Source organism: Pelodiscus sinensis, chromosome 6 (assembly GCF_052426305.1).
Source record: "Pelodiscus sinensis isolate ZL-2025 chromosome 6, ASM5242630v1, whole genome shotgun sequence".
Classification (NCBI taxonomy): domain Eukaryota; kingdom Metazoa; phylum Chordata; order Testudines; family Trionychidae; genus Pelodiscus; species Pelodiscus sinensis.
The window spans coordinates 126681328-126701843 of record NC_143057.1 but is presented as its reverse complement, the minus strand read 5'-3'; the positions used below and the strand labels follow the sequence as shown (position 1 = coordinate 126701843).

The following is a 20516-nucleotide window of genomic DNA, read 5'->3' as shown; positions in this document are numbered from 1 at the left end:
GAGCTGTAGACATTCTGAGCTATGATGGCAATGCACATCTGTCAAACTTTGGAAACATGGTGGTAACATACAGACTGCAACGGAGGACATATTATGTAAATATGATTCATCATGATCCTGAAAATGTATTTTCTGCACAGCACCTGTCAACCAGTAACAATTCCTTTGGTTGCTGTCTCACTGTTTATACAGTACCCGGAAGAGTAGCACAACTTTTGGGTCTTGTGTTCTGTAATAATGCAAACAGTGAAGCAGCTGTCCAAAACTTTTCAGCCTATAATGCCCAGCTTGATTGCCTTTCCTCCTTTCCACAGGGACAGCCTTGGGATCTCGAAAGGATGCAGCTACCTCTCCTGTACTGACAGGCAGCAGAAAAGAGCTTGTAACCACAGCCACATCACCAATCCAGCATGACATTTCACGGTAAGCTGCTGGGTAATCTCTGGTTTAAGATTCCGCAAAGGCAGCCATCATATTCCCCTAGATGCAGGGAAAGGGCTGAGTTTCTGTGATATTTCATGTTAACGCAAGCAGGATAATATAAACTAAAAACTGCCATGTCCTTTGACATTTCTAGTAAGCCTTAAATTGCTTGTTAGAATAAGAGAAGCAGGAATATGCCAAGTTCTATCATTTTAATTTTACTTAGATTTTGAACGGAAAGTATTTTATGTTCCAAGTCCTGACACATTAAATACATTTGTAAATAGTTTAAAGGGATGGCATTAACCCTAGTTAGGTTTTAAATCCACTTGAAGATTTTAATCCTCCCCCTTCATATTTTTTCCATAATTTATCAAATGACATTTCTTTTAAAATATTTTGTATAAATGTTATTTTATATTTAATGACAAGCTATAAAATCACATTAAGTCAGCAATTTCTGCTTATACTGTACATCGGCTGTGAAGGCTTTGGAAAAGCAGCATTATCGCTTATTCCAATGCAAAAGAAGAAAGCAGCATTGTTGTTACCCTTATTGGACTGAAAAACAACTTTGGCTTTTGTGGGATTAAAATTCTAGTGGTAAATATTTAGGGGGGAAAAAAACCCACCCTGCCCATACACATTGTCAACAAAATATTTAGTTAAACTAATGTAGGGGTATATAGGAGTATTCAACATTATAGAATACTAGTTTGATTTCTCTGTGCAACAGATAAATAAAATTTAGGGCATAATTCACAAGAAGAGTTAAAAATTACTTGGAGAAACCAAAGGAATTGGCAGTTGAATTGGAGTTTAACTTTTTTTAACCCAGTGGACTAAGTTTGAGATCATCCCTGCACTCTTGGCAGAGGCTGGCAATTCATTTCTGTCTTCTGAGAAACTTGTGATATATAATAGGAGAAAAACCATTATCAATATTACAAATTTGTACTTATCCAGTCACACACACTACATTTTTTCCTTTTGGAAAAAAAGAATATTATTTCTGGAAGAATATAAAACTTAAACAGATAAGAGTTCTGCTTTCCACAACTGTATTTTTAAACAAACAAACAAAAAAGACCCAAACTGCAGTAAGCATTATCTTCAGAAGCCAACATTGTTTAATGAGTGTCTGTGAGATATTGCTAGATATTTTCTAGTGATAATTTAGAAACAAGGCCAAAACTCCCAACAAGAAGTGAGGAGCAGATAACTGTGCAGAAATCAAGTCATACACTTAGTGGTCAAAAAAAGGAATCCGATTTAAAAAAAACAGAAGGCCCGTATCAACCTTGTGGCAGTGTAAAATAATCATTGACAGAAATTCTGTCACGTACAGGAAGAGATCAGTCAAATCTGATTAGTCAGTCATATTAGTGAATAAAAAAATCTGATACATTCCAGATTTCTCCATGATCTTTCCTTTTCTCTGTGTCTGTTGGTACTGTGTGTAAGTATGATTGACCCATTTAAATGGCCGTGTTGTGCTTTTCGTTCCTCGTGGGCTTCTCTAATTAAAAATGGTAAATGGACAAGTGTTTCTGTGGAGGCTGAAAGCTGATCTTATTCTTCAACAAAAAAACCTGTGTGCATAGAGTAAATTTATCACTGAACGATTACAAGCTTAGACTGCAAGTTTAACTCACTAAATTAATCAATATTGAGAATTATAGCTCTTTTGTGCCACTAAAGTTAAGGGTCTGTCAGCATGTTTTTTATAATCCACAATTGGGGAGATTAAGTTTAACAACAACCATTTTCTTGGGACTGAAACTTGCTGTACAAAGCCTGGGCCCAAGAACAGATTTAATTAATCTGCAGTATATGTAATCTAATTACTTTTCACTATTTAAACTTATCAGGGTTAGCTTCAGTTCAGATGTATACTTAACTAGCATAAACCCTAGCATAGAAAATCTGCCAGGAGCAAAGTGTTGGAAAGTGTCTGCAACCTCTGTGCCAATGAGGATTGCAAGCACAGCTTCAGAAAGGGAGAGATGCTTCTTGGATAAGTAGGTCTGGATAGGATGGCTAGAAGGTGTGCTAGTTCTATAACCTATTCTGGTGATGTTCCAGTGCAGCCTTCATTGGGTTTTAAATCTACTCTCCTTGAGAAAAACAGAGTGGTACTATCTTCTGTCTTCACTGTGAATGCGGTGTTGTGTGTTGAATTCTAGATGCACAAGATTTGGCTTCCAGCATGAACATTGATAAGTTACTTTTAAGGCGTTTGAGATGGACCCTGTTTCGGTATCCAAGATATTGACATTGGAAAGTAGCTCACACACGTGCCTGCCGTGGCACAGTATGGCTTGTTAAATTTAAACTGCATGCAAGTCAGGTGTCTACAGCTCTGCAAACGTCTTAAGGCTTGGTTAACGGTAATTATAGGAAGCTTTTCTGTTGCATAGCCAGAAGTTTTTAGACCCTGGTTGATGTAAGCTCAGATTTCATTGAAAACCCTGTCAATAAGATTCAGGTTGGGCAGATTCTAACAAGGGGTTAGTGGACTTATTGGAAGAAGAGGGAACCTCATTCCTGTCTGGACAGCATAATTTCTCTTAGGGATATTAAATATTGAGTAATTGACTAATCAAATAGTCGGTGCATATTGCATCAGCTATTCGATTAGTCAATAGGGCGCCTCTGCCTTTGAAGTATAGCAACAGCCCATTCATGTTTCCCACTAAAGTCTTGTCTACACTACACAGTTTTCTTAATGCAAGTTACACCAACAATCAAAGACTGGTATAATTACATAGCACGGGCATGTTCACCCAATGCCCCTTCTATTGGCAAAGTGCCTCCACTGTTGGTGCTTTATCATCAAAAATGAGAGCAGTGCAGTGTGGGTAGCTATCCCAGTGAGCTACTCGCCACCTTCAGCTGCAAATAGCTGTGGGACAGAGGCAGTGAGGGGAATAGACTGGTCGACTAGTCGACTGACTATCCCGATAAGCATTTGCTTATCAGATAGTCGACTAGTCTTTAACATCCCTACTTCTGACTGCATTTTGCGACATTTTCCAATGAGTCCTGTATACTGAGCACCCGCCATCTCTGTCTGAAAGGAGGAATCCTGCAGTGCTTTCCCTTTTGTGGTCCAAGCTGCAAAGTGTTGTCTATGTGGCATGACCATCGTTAGCTGGGAGGGTGCACTGGGAGCTCTCCATGTGGAGCAAACAAGTTCTAGGTCTTTAACAAGTGCGGGACCTGTGTATCTGGGTACAGGGTAGGGGAGTTCCCAAGGCTGCCCAGAGCACTCAGAAAGGGCATTGTGGGATGCCTCCTGGAGACCCTTCACCATGACATAACCAAGTGCCATTTCTGTAGCCACTTTCAGTGGTTTTATTTTATCGGCAAAGCAGGTGAATTTTGTCAGCGTAAGAATCATTGTAGTGTGTACACCTGGACTGTTTTGTCTAAGAGAGCTGACTTTTGACAACAAAGCTGTACGGTAGACAAGGGGATTCAAGTAGGTTCTACAGTAACTATGCCTCAGCTCTGATACATCCAACCTCTGATCTCAGCAAAACAAATGGCCTGTTGCAAAATAGGGATATAAATCTTTACGTGGAAAATACAAAGTCAGACATTTTTTCCCAGAAACACCAATTGTGCATCTGGCTCTGTGCAGAAAACTCAATCTTCACAGATCCCTACTGAAGTCTTTGAGGCACAGTGAAGGCTTAGGGGTGTACCTCCATATAGATGCAGTGTCAGGGCCTGACTTGGTGACTCCTAAGACTCCAGTTTGAGCCCAAGAGAATCCAGGGGAAGGTTTTGAACAGAACTGGAGAACTCTGCTGAAATGCACCCTCTTTCCCTCACACAGCAACTAAGTAAAGTAATTTCTTCTGAGTTTAGGTACAGTCAGATAAATTTAATTGGCTGATAACCTGAAGTTGGAGATGAGCCACATCCACTCTGATTTAATTAGCACTGATGTCACACTCCTACCTCTGTATCCTTTTCTTCTTCTTCAGCATCTGCTCAAAAAATGCCCTACTACCTTAATTTGTTAGTCTTTAAATTGCCACCGGACTCGTTTTTGCTGAAACAGACTCACAGGGCTACTTCTCTGAAACCAGTATTAATCCTTAATTTTCTAGCTGCTGCTTTAGATCAGGCCTTTTATGCAGTTTAAAAGTTCATGCGACTTGTATATTAAATAACTCCCCATATTATCAGTTGGCTCACAATGGCCTTTTGGAATTTACCAACTGATTACATTGTGTTAATTTGTGTTTGGGTGGGGATTTAAAAACCAGAATGATTTACCCAATTGCCCAACACATCTCAGAAGAGGTAGATGAATATTCAGGGACATTTCAGCAAATTAATATTTGATGTAAAATGTAATGCATGGAGTATACTTAATAGTGCACGCTAGCATGCTGTACAGTAGATCCATTATACTGAATGCTTATAAATAAAACACTGATGTGAAAAAGCATTAACTTTGCATATACCGTAGCTGCTTTTGAGATGCAAGTACCTTGGATGCCTAAATGTATTTCTGCTCTTAAAATGTTGGTCTGTACTAAGTTCTTGCTTCTACAGAGATCTTCTGTAAGCAAAAACTTCTGAAGGAAATGGTTTTTTTCTTAATATCAGACACCGTTTAAGATTCAAAAGGAGAAAAAAAATCTTCTACTCCATGCCCAGCTTATAAACATTTTAAGGAATTAAGAGTGTGTAGGGAGGGGTAGTGAATAAGGTGGTGAACATGATAGGAGACAAGTTTTCTCTGTTCCCTGAGGAGAACTAACAGCACGAAAAGTCCAATATAGTTGCATATGCGAGTGATAAAACCAGACGTTGGCAAATTAATCTCTCTTATTCACAGTGTAGGCTGTTAATTGTTCTCTCTGCTGGCTGTCGATATAATGTGAAATTTTCATTCCCCATTCAAGATGGGAAAAGTTGTGGCTGAAAATGTTAACATTTGCATTTTTATTTGTTGATTTATTTAAAGGACAGCCTTTCTTACAGCAATCCATCACTCAGTGACACCCCAAATATGAATAATGTATTGTAGACTTGCGGTTACAATGTGTAATAAGTGCCAGAGACAGTAGAAGAATGTTAACTACGTTGCAAATGTAATATTTATCGACTCATAGTTTATTGCTTTCGAGGTTCAATAATACTGGCCATAGGACATTAATATCACTTACCTTGATTTTAGTTGGGCACCTCTCTATGTAGAAATAACCCATTTATTTCATGCTTACAAAATAAATGTGAAAATTACAGCACTTTGTAAAGTAGTACATTATGGTTTGGTTTACTTAGCGCTTGCAATGCTCCTTTTCTGCCATCTCCTGTGTTTCTATCCATGTTGATCCCAACCCAATCAGTCGACCTAAATGGCAAGCCCCTTGCCACTCGGCTGTATGGATGAACTGTGATGAAACAGATTCTGACCTGGACTAGATTTGAACCAGGTTTCTGCTTTTCTTTCAGAGCAGTTGGAAAACAGACCATAAGGGAATTTTCTATTGCATTTGCTTAAAAAGGCAGAGACTGTAATGCTGATAGCTTGCCCCTTGAGAATGCCCGCATACAAAATCTGTTTTTGTCTTTTATAGCATCATAGAGATGGAAAAAATCTGATTGGGTCAACAATTTTTATTGTGTATTCATTTTTAAAAAATCAAGGAAAGGGAACATGTGATTTTGGAAGGTTAGAAATGGAAAATCATTTGTTTTCAAAACCAAGCTGTTCCTGATTTCCTAGGTAAAGGGTAAAATTAACTGATTTTTAGTATGTCTTAGATATGCTGCTTAGCACACTGCTGTGCATCATCAGTTGCATTTTTGGAATTTGCACTACCATGCTGCTTCTGAAAGTGATGGAGGCAAGGGAAAGACCTGGGAAACTCCACATCTGCAGTGTTTATTGATGTGGCTAAAAGCTTTAAGCTTCCCTGGACAGTTAAGTGTAGATGAGAACCTAAACTTTGAATAAGAAAACAAGTTAAATATTGGGAGGTTTGTGATCTGGAGCTGAAAACAGCCTTCAACCTAGGAAACATACTTTCAGGAGACCCTGGAATTGAGTTTAACCATGCAAATGCCATGCTTAATGATATTTAATGCTGTAGTCATCAGCTACATTTTGAAATCGTTTTCTGTACGTACACCTGAGGTTATTTAATTTCAAACATGCACAGAGACTTTATTATTTTTGTGAGTATGGAGAACACTTGCTTGCACCAAAGCATACTGACAACTGCTTTACAGTGGCAGTTTTGTTATGTCCGTTGCTGACAACGAAAATCACACCAGGAAATTCTGACTCCCAGTGCAAAAGGATTAATGTTAATTAGTAACTGTCGGCTGTAATTGTCACCCTCATTAAAATGCAGAATTATGTATTTCTTAGTTATAAATAACCTTTCTAATTGTACTTGATGTATGCCAGTTTAATCAAAAAGTACACTGGCAAACAGGCAGATATTTGCATTAATCTAGCACTGGATCTTCAAGTTTTTTTGATCGTCTTTTATTCCAAACTTGACTAGTTGGGGGAGGACTGTTGCAGCAGCATATTCCATATAGACATTTCCCCCCGTTCAGCTGTGTGGCTCTGACAGGATTTTATATTAAAATGAGGGGAAATGTCTTTTGGGATTGTTCCATGCAACCGAAACTGTGTCAATTTATGAAGTAGCTGGCAAGGTTTCCATCACTCATTGATGTGACAATAAGTTGATTATGGTTTGAAAGTAATAATAAGCAAAGGAAAGTGGAGCATAAACCATATTACAAAGCTCATTTAACCCTTTAGGTCTTCGTCTGAAGAGTCTTATGTGTTCCCTGCACTGGCCTTTCTTCTTTGCTCCAAATCCCATGTTAGGTCTAAGGTGAAAATCACTTTAGTGGTGTCAGTCTAGTTCCCATTGGTGTGTGTAACCAAACCATTGAAGACCGAGAACAATGAAACAAAGAGCAGTACTCCCTGCCCTCCGGTGTCTCCCCTTGCTCTGTTCTGCCCCATCATCCAACAAATCCGTTCCTAAGCAACCACTGCCTCACCAGGTACTTTCCATCTCACCTCCACTCTTTTGTGGCTCAGGTTCCTCTCAGCTACACCAGACTAACACGGCTACATCTCTATCACTTCTCTGCCAATGGCATTCTGGATTCTCCCCCACTTCGCTCCACTGAAACGGCGCTCACCTAGGTTTCTCACACTCTCTTTGTGGACAAATGTTAATCCTCCACTCCATCCTCCTTCCTCCACTGCTGCTCTGCTGCCTCTGGTATTGTCCGTCATGCCCTCTTTCACTACTCCTCATCCTTCTTTGGCTGCTCTGACAGTGTCCGCTCCTGGTTCTCCTCCTGGCACTGTGGCCATTCCTCCTGTATTATTTCTTGGTGCATCCTCCGCCTTTTTTTCAGTTGCATTCTGTTATCTGGCATTTAGAGGCCCTGCAGTACAAGATTGGGTAAAAGGAGCTAAAATGAAATATCACTCGTGTTGAAGGATCCATGAAAGATGCTCCTACCTGGAGGAGAGGAGATTCTGCCCCTGATGTCTGCCTGTGTTCCTGGGAGATCCTAATTCCCCGCCCTCCATTCATCTGGGTAGCAAAGGTCATTGGGACCTGCAGCTGTTAGGGGGTGTCCAGAAGAGATTGCCCCCTGCCTGTTCTGGTGTGGACCCACCTTGCCTGCCATCCTTACAGTAGAAGTGCTCTAACTTGGTAATAAAAATAATTTCCCATGGATAACCATGTCTGTCACAAGGAAATTCAAGGGGAGAGGCGATGATGAACCATTCTGTTCTTATGTCTTGCAATCCCAGCCCGCACGTCAGGCAGGCAGTAAATTACACATTACCATCCTTAGTTTCTCTTCTGAATAGGGGCACCTATGTGTGGTGCTTCAGTTAAGCTCATCTGTTTGTGTTTTGACTTCCTTTATCAACCTTTAATTATGAATTGGTAGGTGTGGAGCCACGGCTGGTCTAAATGCAGCATGACCAAAGGCCTGATGTAGAAGAAGCACAGGTCATTTACAAATCAAAGGTATTCTAAGGGATTCTTAGACAAAGAGCTCTTTGGTGAAGAGAGAGAGGGCAGGCCCAATAACAGAGGGCGGGTGGGGGGACAGGTGCAATTGCCCCTGGGTCTTGCAAGTCTCGCTGCTACTGACAGCTAAAGATGCCTTGGAGCAATGAATAAATAAAAGTGAGTGATTTTAATTGCTTGATCAAAAGCTTCAGGGAGTAGCCGAGTTAGTCTGTAACTGGAAAAACTTAAAAAACAACTAATAGTCTAGTACAGTGGTCTCCAACCTTTTTACACCCAAGATCACTTTTTAAATCTCAGAACAGGCGAAGATCTACCGCCCCGCCCCTTCCTTGAAGCCCCGCCCTCTCTATTCTCCTCCTGTCCATCACTTGCTATTCCCAGCCCTTACTTACACACTCTGATAAACAGTTTATTTTTAAATTATGCGATATATAAAATTAAAATCACGTGTTTATAGTTATGAAATAAATGGTCTGTTTTTTATTCATGCTATTTAAATCTAAAATGAAGCATTTACAATTATACATTTTGTGGGGACAGCGTTCGGGGAGTGGGGATGGGAGTGGGGACAGCGTTCTGTAGCTGGGGACCGGGGAGTGGGGACAGAGTTCTGTGGCTCAGGACAGGAGAGTGGGGACAGAGTTCCGGGAGTGGGGACAGTGTTCTGTAGCTGGGGACAGGAGAGTGGGGACAGAGTTCTGTGGCTGGGGAGTGGGTGCCGGGGAGTGGGGTACCAGTGGAGACAGAGAGTCCCCTGCATCTGCCTCCTCCCAGGATTCCCACCCCTCCACTCCTCCCGAGGGAAACCAGCGTGTGCCTGCCCCGGGACCGGCTGATTTCCCCCTCCCCCCCCCGCAGTGTAGGGAAGCCCTGTGCACGCCAACCACGGGGCCGAACCCCCACTCCCGCACAGGGAAGCCCCGTGTGCGCCTGCCCTAGAGCCAACCCCCCACCACTGCCCAGAGAAGCCCCACGCGCGTGCGCCTGCCCCAGGACTGGTTCACCCCTCCTGTGCGGTGCAGGGAGCCGATGCTCCACTCCCCCCCCCCCCCCCCCCGTACACCCGGCAGAGCAGCTAGCGCACTTCCGGAATTGCCGGAAGTGGCACTAAGCTGTGGGACTTCTGTCCATCCCCAGGAAGCCGACACTACCTCCATTTTCACTTGAGGTAGGTAGTGGGGCTTCTTGGGGGTGAGAGGGAAATGGGGGCGGGGCGGACAGGATGCATCGCAATTGACCTGTTGGTGACCACGGGTCTAGTAGCACCTTAGGGTATGTCAGCACTACAAAGTTAATTCGAACTAACGTCTGTTAGTTCGAACTAACATTCATAGGCGCTACACTAGCGCTCTGCTAGTTCGAACTTAATTCTTAGCGCTTAGTTCGAACTATTTCTTTCCTCTTCTTTTTCCTTTTTCCTTCTCTCTGCCCCCATCCCCTATTTGTTTAGAAATGGACCTTTAATGACTCCATTCATCTGAAGAAGAGGGTTGTGCCCATGAAAGCTCATGATACCATCTACACGTTTTGTTAGTCTTTGAGGGTATGTCTACACTACAGCGCTAATTCGAACTAACTTAGAACTAAATTAGTTAGTTCTAAATTAGTGTCCATGCTACATGCAGCTGATAGAGAAGATTCAAAATTGTTCTTAAATACCCATTGTTTGGTTTTTTATGTCATTGGGACGTGGAAAGTAGTGGGCCATCCAGCTAATGTCTTTATTCATACTTCTGTGACAGAAACCAAACCTGTAAATGAAGTTACGTTCCATGGGTTTCCTGTGTAGATGGCTTGTGGAATTGGCCTGAAACAATACACTGACTTTGAGATCCATTATTGAGTGCCCGGGCAATTTAAAAGGTTCTCCAACAGGTTTCTGTGTGTTGCCTTTTCGGATATCTGATTTGTGTCCATCAATTCTTTCTCATAGAGACTGTCCAGTTTGACCAATATACATGGCAGAGAGGCACTGCTGGCATCAGATGGCATAGATCACATTAGTGGATGTGCAGTTAAATGAGCCTCTGATGTGGTGGTTTATGTGGTTAGGTCCTGTGATGATATCGCTGGTATAGCTGTATTGACCGAGTTGGCATGGGGTTGATTGCAGGGGTGGGTTCCTGGGTGAGTATGATGGAGGTGTACTGCGTGGTTACTAGAAAGAATTTGTTTGAGGCTACGGGTTATCGGTAGGCGAGGATTGGCCTGTCCCCCAAGGCCTGTGAGAGTGAGGGGTTATTTTCCAGGATAGGTTGTAAGTTGTTGATAATGCGTTGGAGGGGTTTAAGTTGTGGGATGTAGGTGATGACAAGTGGTGTTCTGTTTTCATTCCGTGGCCTGTCTCGAAGTAGTTCCTGTCTAGGTACTCTTCTGGCTCTGTTGATCTGTTTTTTCACTTCTCCGGGTGGGTATTTCAGTTTTAAGAATACTCTATATAGATCCTGTAGGTATTTGCCTCGGTCTGTGGGATTGAGGCAAATCTGGTTGTATTTTTAGGGCTTGGCTGTAAACAATAGCTTGTTAAATGTGTCTTGGATGGAAGCTAGAAGCATGAAGGTAAGTGTAGTGGTTGGTGATGGAAATATTTGCCATGTACCATAAATTAGCATATATAACCCGCACTCGTGTATAACCCACACCCATGCACAACCCACGGTTTATCTTGAATGTGTAAAAAAAAGTTTTAGATAACCCACGAACGTGTATGACCCGCGGGTTATATACGCTACTTTAAGGCAATTGTACATACCTGCTGCCAGCGGGGGCAGCGTAGAGCACAGTGCAGGCGAGTTGGCCGGCTTGCAGGTGGGGAGCTGCACTCGCGCCCAGGCTCCGCGCAGCCGCAGCCAGGTGCAATCCACCCTCCTCTGGGTGGGGGGAACGGGCAGGGTTTGTAAGAACGTGTATGACCCGTGGATTATATACGCTAAAAGACAGTAATTGTACTGTAGTGTCAAGGAAGTGGATCTCTCGTGTGGACTGGTCCAGGCTGAGGTTGATGGTGGGGTAGAAGTTGTTGAAATCTTTCTGAAATTCTTCAAGGCTCTCTTTCCCCTGGGTCCATATGATGAAGATGTCATCCATGTAGCGTAAGTAGAGTAAGGGTGCTAGAGGGCAAGAGCTGAGGATATGTTGTTCAAGGTTCACCATAAAGACATATTGAGGGGCCGTGTGGCTGCCCATGGCTGAGCCGCTGACTTGAAGATACAAATTGTCTCCAAATCAGAAGTAGTTGTGGGTGAGGACAGTCACAGAGCTCTGTAATCAGGTGTGCAGTGATGTCATTGGGAATGTTGTTCCTGATAGCCTATAATCCATCTTCACGTGGAATGTTGGCGTACAGAGCTTCTACATCCATGGTGGTCAGGATGGTGTTTTCAGGAAAATTACTGATGTTCTGTACTTTCCTCAGATCGTCGGTGGTGTCGCGAAGGTAGCTCAGAGTGCTGGCAGCATAGGGCCTGAGGAGAGAGTCAAAATAGCCAGATAATCCTGTTATAAGTGTGCCAAAGCTTGAGATGATGGGTCGTCCAGGATTTCCAGGTTTGTGTATCTTGGGTAGCAGATAGAAAATGCCTGGTCGGAGGTTGGGGAGGTTGTGTATATTTGGTCCTGAACAGTATCAGAGAGCTTCATGAGCAGTGGTTTTAGGTTTTTTTAGTATTCTTTAGTGCGGAGTGGGCAATAATTTGTGCCTGGGGGGCCACTTCAAAAATTTTTGCAGTACCCCAGGGCTACCCTGGAAGGGGTGGGGCCTAAACAAGAAGGGGTAGGGCTACCCCCTTCTCACTAGGCACCCAGGCCCTGGAAGAGGCTTGGCATGCTTCCCCATCCTCAGGCCAATCAGGGTCTGGGGGCAGGTGGAGCGCGCGAAGCCTCTGCTCTCCCCCCCGCGAGGGCAGAGCGGAGAAGGCTTTGGGTGCTCTCCTGGCCCCAGTTCCTAATTGGCTGAGAAGCGGGGGAGCAGCAGGGCCTCTGTGGACCAGATCCACCCGCTTGGCGGGCCGGATCCAGCCCGCGGAGGCCCTTTTGCCCACCCCTGCTTTAGTGGGGTCAAAGGAGAGAAGCCTGTGGAATCTGATGGTGAAGTGTCTGGTCACCTCCTGTTCATAATCTGTTCTGTTAATGATGATTACAGAGCCCCCTTTGTCAGCCTCTTTGATTACGATGCTAGAATTGTTTTTGAGGCTGTGTATAGCATTGCGTTCTATATGGCTGAGGTTATGTGTTGCTTGCTGACAGTGCTGGCTTGTGCACATTTGTGGAAGCAATCGATGTCGAAGTCAAGACTCTCGTTACGACCGTCATTAGGGGTCCACATAGAAGCTTTCCTCTTGTGGGGTTGGCTGGGGGGAGCTGCAAGGTCAGTGTGTGGTACGTGGGTGTGCTGGAAATATTCTGTTAGGCTGTGGCAGCGAAAATAGGCCTCCAGATCTTCACAGAACTGAATCATGTTTGCGGGGGGAGGGGCAGAAGGCGAGTCCTCGAGATAAGACAGATTCCTCTGCTGGGCCAAGAGTGTAGTTGGGTAGGTTGACAGTGTTGCTAGGTGAGTTGAAGGCACCTGGAATGAGAGATCCTGAGGCGTGTAGGAGTTAGGATAGCTAGTGTCCTTTTTCTTCTGGAGGGAGATGAAGTGATCCTTGTAGGAGGCTTCCTGGGTTTTAGTGAAGTCCAGCCAAGAGGAAGTGTGTGTGGAAGCTTGTTTTTTTAATGAGAGTCTCTAACATTGAGAGTTCCTCCTTGATTTTCTTTTGTTTGTTGTGAAATATGCTGATTAGATGGTTCCTGAGTTTCTTTGAGAGGGTGTGGCTTAATCTCTGGTGGTAGTCTATGAGGTATGTAGATTGTAGTGGGTTTTTCACCTTCAGGCCATTAGGTATGATGTTCATCTGTTTGCACTTGGATTGGAAGATGATATCTGTTGGACCTGTGCGAGTTTCCTTGTGTACTTGATGGATTTCCACTCCATACGACTGAATGCAGTGCCTTGCATGTTCAAAAGCTTCAGAGGGGTAGCCGAATTAGTCAGTAACTGGGAAAACTTAAACAACTAATAGTCTTGCAGCACCTTAAAGACTAAAAAAACACATAGATGGTATCATGAGTTTTCATGGGCACAACTCACTTCTTCAGATGAATGGAGTTATTAAAGGTCCAGTTTCTAAATAAACAGGAGATGGGGAGGTGGAGAGAAGGAAAAAAAAGGGGGGGGAAAAGAAATAGTCAGTGTCCATGCTATATGAAGCTGATAGAGAAGGTGCAAATTGTTCTTAAGTACCCATTGTTTGTTTTAAATTACTTGGATAATCTAAGCCAGGTGTTGATGGCTAACCAGGAAGACAAAATCGGCCCCAGTGAAGAATTTCTGGAGGGTAGTAGTGACTGTAGAAAATAGGTCAGTATCTAAATCAGTAGAAATTGTCCATCCTCCAAACTTTAAAACAAAGCAATTTGGGGTGCGGGATTTGGTTTTGTTTTTCGTTTCTCAGTCTGGTTATATTTCCTTTGGTTACTGTATCCCCAGTTTTTGTCTATGGTTCTTCATAGGGTGGCTAACATTTGGGAAAATATGTATTTATCTCTTCACGTTCTTGGGATAGAAGTTCTCTAAGGAGATTTAGATTTTTTTTCACACTAGTCTGACAATGGCATATATTGGGAATAACTTCACTGTAGAAAAAGAAGTTACACTGAGGCTAAATGACAAGAGAATCAGGCTCCAACTCTTCAAGACAAGATAATGAAATAGTTATTAAGAATACTTCTCTGCACACTCAGACATTTGCTGTTATTCATGACAGCATTGCATTGCATAGCATGCTGAAAATCTGGAGAATTGTTTAAGGTAGTTAAAACTTTGCATTGCATCCTTCCCGTGTTTCCTTTGGAGGACAGAATCACATAACACGTCTTCCAATGCTTGGAATACATTTGTAGGGAACGTTAGGAATATATGAGAGCATAGTTCTCTTTAATCCCACCTCCAGCTGTGGCAAGGAAATTTGTTATGTCAACTTGTCATTATTCTTTGGTTTAGCTGAATCCATCAATTTCCACTACAGGGTGTGACTGATTTTGTTTCTCTTCCTAAATCAGACAGTCCTGTTCAAAAACATGCACTCTTGGGTAAATTTGTTTTTGTCACAGGCTGTGACTGGGGATCTCAGGGTATCTCATCAGTATTCAGTTGAGCTTCTTAAGCAAAACAAAATATCCTCCTTCCCCGCTCTGATATCGCACATTCCACGTTTAATCGTAGACACTGTTTTATCTCATTAGATTACTCAATGTAACATGCAAGCTTTTCTATCCTTGTCAGTTCTGCGGTTTATATAATAATCATTCAGATGTATTTCAGGATTCTGACCAGTCGGTACATTTTTACTGAAGGTCACAAAGAAAAAGTAAAAGTACTATTTTTACTTTTGACTGCTCTGGAAACAATATGATGACTTTTTTTTATTTTCCTTTATATTTGTGCATCAATGTACGAAAAATGACTTTGTCTGTCTGTGATTGTTTAGTTTCTTCCTGACAGCGAGTTCTAGAGTGGTATCTTATGTTTTTCTTTCTCCTTTGGCTTTTACTGTTCATAAATCTTAGAGAACTTTATATTAATGTATACATGTCTAAAACAGGTAGCGAGGGCAGCTTCCTAAAATGTGTGTGATTTATTACAAAGATGAATTTTTTTGTAAAATCAACAAATTAAAATGCAGAATTCTAAAGTCACTTTATTTCCTGTGTATTTAGGGAATCATTCAGAAAAAGTTCTCAAAACCTTCAGTGCTTTTGTACTTTTAACTTTCATTTTTGCTTCATCTGCACTGAATCATCTTTTACTACTTAAACCCAAAATTGCGTTTATTGAAACATTTCAATTTTGATTATTTTTTAATAAAGATGTAGAACTATAATCTAATGAAATTACTGGAAAGAAATGAATAAAGTTTTAAAAAATGTAATAAGCTGAAGACCGAAGATTTTATTAAGTATGTAAAGGCAGAAGTAAGTCACATTCCGCTGTACATTTTCCCCATGTGTTCTATCTCGGATCAGTAGGGTGAATTGTGCCATGCCAGAAATGACCTTTGCACTGCTAGACTGACTTTTTCAAGTAAATTTCCAGACGGGTGAGTTCTGCACACAATTCACATTGCCAGTCGTACTTGTGTGTGTAACTTCCTGTGCCTGGGATCGGGAGATACTGCATTAAGCTGAGTGTTAGTGCTGAATTTCAATTTTATTCCATACAGTTCAGAGCCATAAATGAATTTTTTGTGTGTGTGTGTGGTTTTTGGGGGGAGGGGTCAATCTATCAGATATCTCTGAAACGTAACTTAGGAGCAGCTTTACAATCTATGACTTCGGGGACATTTTCCTCACTCTTGGAAATAAAATGTTTTCTACAGTGGGCACATTAACTGATAATTCAGTTTTGCATCAGTTCGTCTTTTGAGCCCATGCCCTGCACACAGATCTGTTGAGTGTTCCCTGGGAGACAAAGATCCTGAGTGGTTTGTTCCCATAGAGGGCGCTGTTTCAATTCTAGCATTAATTTCCTTTCAGACCTGGGGCTGGTGAAGCAGTTCTTGAAAGGATTGCTAAGCATCACCCCACGTACCTTGCATGCCAACTCTTGCTGGCTGCTTCATAATTGTTGAGTGTATTCTTATTCTCATGCATACCCTTGTAATCTGAAGACTGCATGCCTGCACCATTTTTGGTAGATTTGAAGGATTCAGAGTTAAAATAGCAGGCTGGTCTGATAAGAGAGACGGCAAACCTCAAGACCCAAAGGACCAAATCTCCTTTTACTTATTCCCCAATCATATCTTACCTCCTAGTTTTCCAGATGTGTGTGAGACGTGTGAATTTCTTCAGTATAACATGGCAACTATATAGGACAGCAATGGGTACCTAAGAGATGCCTGAAAACATCCACTCAATATGCAGTGACAGTCAAAAAAGCAAACAATGTTGGGAATCATTAAGAAAGGGATAGAGAATAAGACAGAGAATAGTTTATTGGCATTATATAAATGCGTGGTACACCCACATCTTGACTACTGTGTGCGGACGTGGTTGTCTCATCTCAGAAAAGATAACAAAAATGATTAGGGGTATGGAACGGCTGCCATATAAAGAGAGGTTATTAAGACTTTTCAGTTTGGAAAAGTGATGACTAAGGGGGGATATGACAGAGGTCTATAAAATCATAATCCGTGTGGAGAAAGTAAATAAGTATTATTTACTCCTTCCCGTAACACAAGAACTGGGGGTCACCAAATGAAATTAATAAGTAGCAAGTTTAAAACAAACAAAAGGAAGAATTTTTTTCACACAGCACAAAGTCAACCCGTGGAACTCCTTGCTAGAGGATGTGAAGCCAAAGATATTAACAGGTTTCACAAAAGAGCCATGGAAGATATGTCCATCAGTGACTATTAGCTAGGATGAGAAGGGATTGTGTCCCTTGCTTCTTTTTGTCAGAGGCTCGGCATGGGTAACGGGAGGGATCGCTTGAGGATTCCCTGTTCTGTTCACTCCTTCTGGGGCATCTGAAATTGGTCACTGTAGGAAGACAGGATACTGGGCTGGATGGACCTTTAATCTGACTCAGTATGGTCATTCTCATGCCTAAATGAGTAAATCATATAGCCCCTTCTTTTAACTGTCTATACATTCTCTTGCTTCATCTTTTTGTGTTTTGTTAAATGGACTTTTCAGCAGCAAGCCGTTTCTACTGGGGCACAAACCGTAACGTCACATGACACTGACTTTTCTCAAACCTGGAGATTTTTGTGCCAAGGTTGTAACATTGTATCATTACTTCATTGTATCTGTGTGAAAATTTTAATTTCACGCCCTGCAGACTTCACTGTCTTCTGTGCACTCTGTTCATGTTGTTGCATAGAAGGGTAAGTCCCTGGGTCGCATTCATTTTGTATTGGTTTTTGGGTGGCTTTTTTTCATTTGTCAGTTAAAAGATCTGTTTCCTTTGAGGTCTCTGTATAAAATTAAGTGGAAATTGATGCTAGAATAACATCCATTAATTAATACTGATGATAGAAAACATTTTTATTATGAACAGTTTTGAAATGGATAAACATAGCCCCCACACTCCAAAATTAAATACACACATCTCAGAAACAGCATCTGGTTACTAGAGGGATCTACCCTACCACCCTTCATAGGCCCCTGTGAGGTGAGGGACAATCATGTGACTTACCCAAAATAGTGTCTAACACACAGACTGGATTCTGGGTCTTCATAGCAGCGAAGACTTCCTCTTGCTGCACCAGCAATGTGTATTGAGCTTTATGGAAAATGAGTCATGGGTCAGTCTCCATTATTTATTCGGTGTTTGGTTTCTCTGCTGTGGCTCCCAATAAGATTGTCCGTTATGGTGGTTTTTGTGATGAGAATACATCTACAGAGTCTCGCCATTTCATCGTATGTAACCCATCCCACAGCAGCTGAGAGTAACTATTGGGTACTTCCAGCCTGGGTTAGACTCAAGTAAGCAATCTGGAAGTGAGACGCTTAATATAAGTCTGCTAAGCCATTAAGTGACCTCCTTAATTTTCTTGTAGCGTGTCCGTGATCTCAGGTCATTTGTGAGAGAAGCGGGGGATATCCAGTGGTCTATAGTTATAGAAAAGTAATCCTGAGGAGCCCAAGAACACGTTTACCAGTTATTGCTGGGAGTTAACTAAGACTTCTCTTCTATCCCCACTGTTCAGCAGCAAAAGCAGGTAACTTATCTCATTGGGACACCTACCACCTGGGTACTGTTTTTGAAATAAGTTGTTAGAATGGCATACCAGGGGCGCCTGGCCCAGGTGGTCTACATTCAGGCTTTAGATCCTGAGGGTGCCTCCTACTGCCGTGTCAAGTCTGCTAACCTGATTTGTGAGTTCTCATGCTCACTATGTGCCTCCTCAGTAGCATTGTGGTGCCCCCCGTGGGTTCATTTCCAACACACGGGCTTAAACTAGCTACCACCAACACTGTGCATTACTGCGGCTATGATTTTACTTCAGTAACTTCTGCTGCATCATGAATCCTTCACTGAGATGTAGGAAATCTCAGTTAATTTTAAAATTACCCCCGAGAGCTGCCGCACAAATGGAGAGGAATGTCCCTAGTGCTGTGTAATCGAGTACACATCTGGGAGTTTGTCAGACCGTATGTCACAGATGCTGTTCCTCTAGGGAGCTTTGTGTTCTCCGCCAGTGCCCAAGGCCATGCGGTCTCCAGTGGGCATTAGCTTAGTTCAGACACTTGCTCTAAGGGAAAACTGCTGGAGGCACTAAGATCAAGCAAAGAGCTGGCAAGTAGGAAAATTCTCTGTCCCAATCCACCAGTGGTTTCTTTAGGAAGTCGCATGGAACTGCTTGTGCTCCTCGCAGCCCACTGGAAGGTGAGTAGAAGAGTGGGGGATGGGGCCTCACTGAAAAGCAGCTGCTGTCTAAGCTGAGCTTTCCTGGATAAATTAATTACTTCGAGTGTGATTGAGCCTGAAGCACGTCACAGATCCATCATCAATGAGATGGAGCATCCCGAGGAATGTACAATCTATGGGCCCTCTCCAGCAAAATACAGAGCACCGTCACTTGCATGGAAGTTGGGGGCGCTCTCCTCCAGGCAGGATAGGGCCATTTCACCCGGACAATAGAGACACACAGGGCCTTATTCTCCAATGCATTGCTCCAGTTTCATACCAGCATTGCTCCAGTAACAACAACGAAGCTGCACTGGTGAAAAATAAGGAGGTGTGCAGGGTGAATGACACGTGATGTACGGTGTGATCGGAAAACGGGTTTATCAAAAAGCAACGTAGGCTCATTCTCAGTACTCTTTGCTCGCTACAACATCCCATACAGTAATTACATTCTATGTATTCTTTCTATCCAGTTGGTTCCTCACCATGTCTTCTGTTTTCAGTTTCTTCTCCTGCCTCATATTCCATTCAGGGTGTACCCAGCTTATGAATTGAAATAGCAAAGCATTTGCATTTTGAGTACATACTTTTGGTATCGTGGCAAAAGCTCACAATACCATCTGCTAGTTTTGTTAGTCTATAAAGTGCTACCAGACCATTTGTTGTTGTTTCCTGTACAGACTAATTCGGCTACCCCCTGATGCTTCTTTTATATCAAGGTCTTTCCAGCATCCAAGTGATTACTCTTTCCCCTCATGTGTCCTTTCTTGTCCCATGCCACACCAGCTGACCGCTAACATAAGCATTGTGTTTCCAGCCAGAGTGACTGTGGCCAGGTCTTCACTCCTGGGGAGATCAAAGCTGCAGCAGTTGATCTTCCAGAGTTTGATTTAGTGGCTCTGCTAAAGATGGTGGAGATGGCGCCGAAGGTCAAATTTAGGTACGTCAACTCCAGCTACACAATTAATGTAGCTGGAGTTGTGTATCTTAATTCGACCTTCCAGGTAAGTATCAAAAAGGCTTGTGTGGCTATTGCCAAGGCCCTACTGTTCCATAGATCTGAAGCGAGAAGATATTCACTCTTGCCTCCAGCGTGAATTCTAAGTGATGGGTTCTCATCAGGGTTGCCAAGTTCATCCATCCATTGTTTGTTCCTGTTAAAGACCAAGCAGCCATAGAGCTGAAAACCATGTGGCATTTTGGAATTTTAAGATTCAGACAATGCATTTATGAATTATTTATGCCCAGTGTGTTTTCAGTAATGTGCAGCATAAAATGGAATGAATGTGTAGCCAGACCTGCCCCGAACTCTCCAAAGTGCATGCTAATAAACAGAATGATAACCAAGCATCACTTTTGCCCTGTAAGATTTAGAAGGCAAGCACTTTTTGTTTCAACAGTTCTGTTCTTAATCCCTGTCAGTTTGTCAACTTGAAGCTCTGCTGTTAGTTTTAAAGTACAGCTTGGTGAGTGACTTTCTATTACTTAAAGGCATCTTTAAGTGCTGTTCCTCCTATTCAACTGGAGCTAGTGCCTGCAAATTTTATTTGCCATGCTGGCATATAGCCAGGCTAAATTATGCTTTA

The 20516-nt window shown here is 42.5% G+C and overlaps 1 protein-coding gene across 4 annotated transcripts in view; it reads left to right on the top strand.

Annotated features, from left to right (window-relative positions):
- KIAA1328 (KIAA1328 ortholog) overlaps positions 1 to 20516 on the top strand; it is a 275054-nt gene that overhangs the window by 234332 nt on the left and 20206 nt on the right. For all 4 annotated transcript variants that reach the window (XR_012905002.2, XM_075932757.2, XM_089779471.1 and 1 more), the window contains one exon: positions 315 to 423. Coding sequence is in view for 3 of the 4 variants with exons in the window: in XM_075932757.2 (XP_075788872.1) it covers positions 315 to 423 (109 nt within the window). In the remaining variant the exon portion in view is untranslated. Of the gene's footprint in view, positions 1 to 314; positions 424 to 20516 lie in introns of those variants that run through there.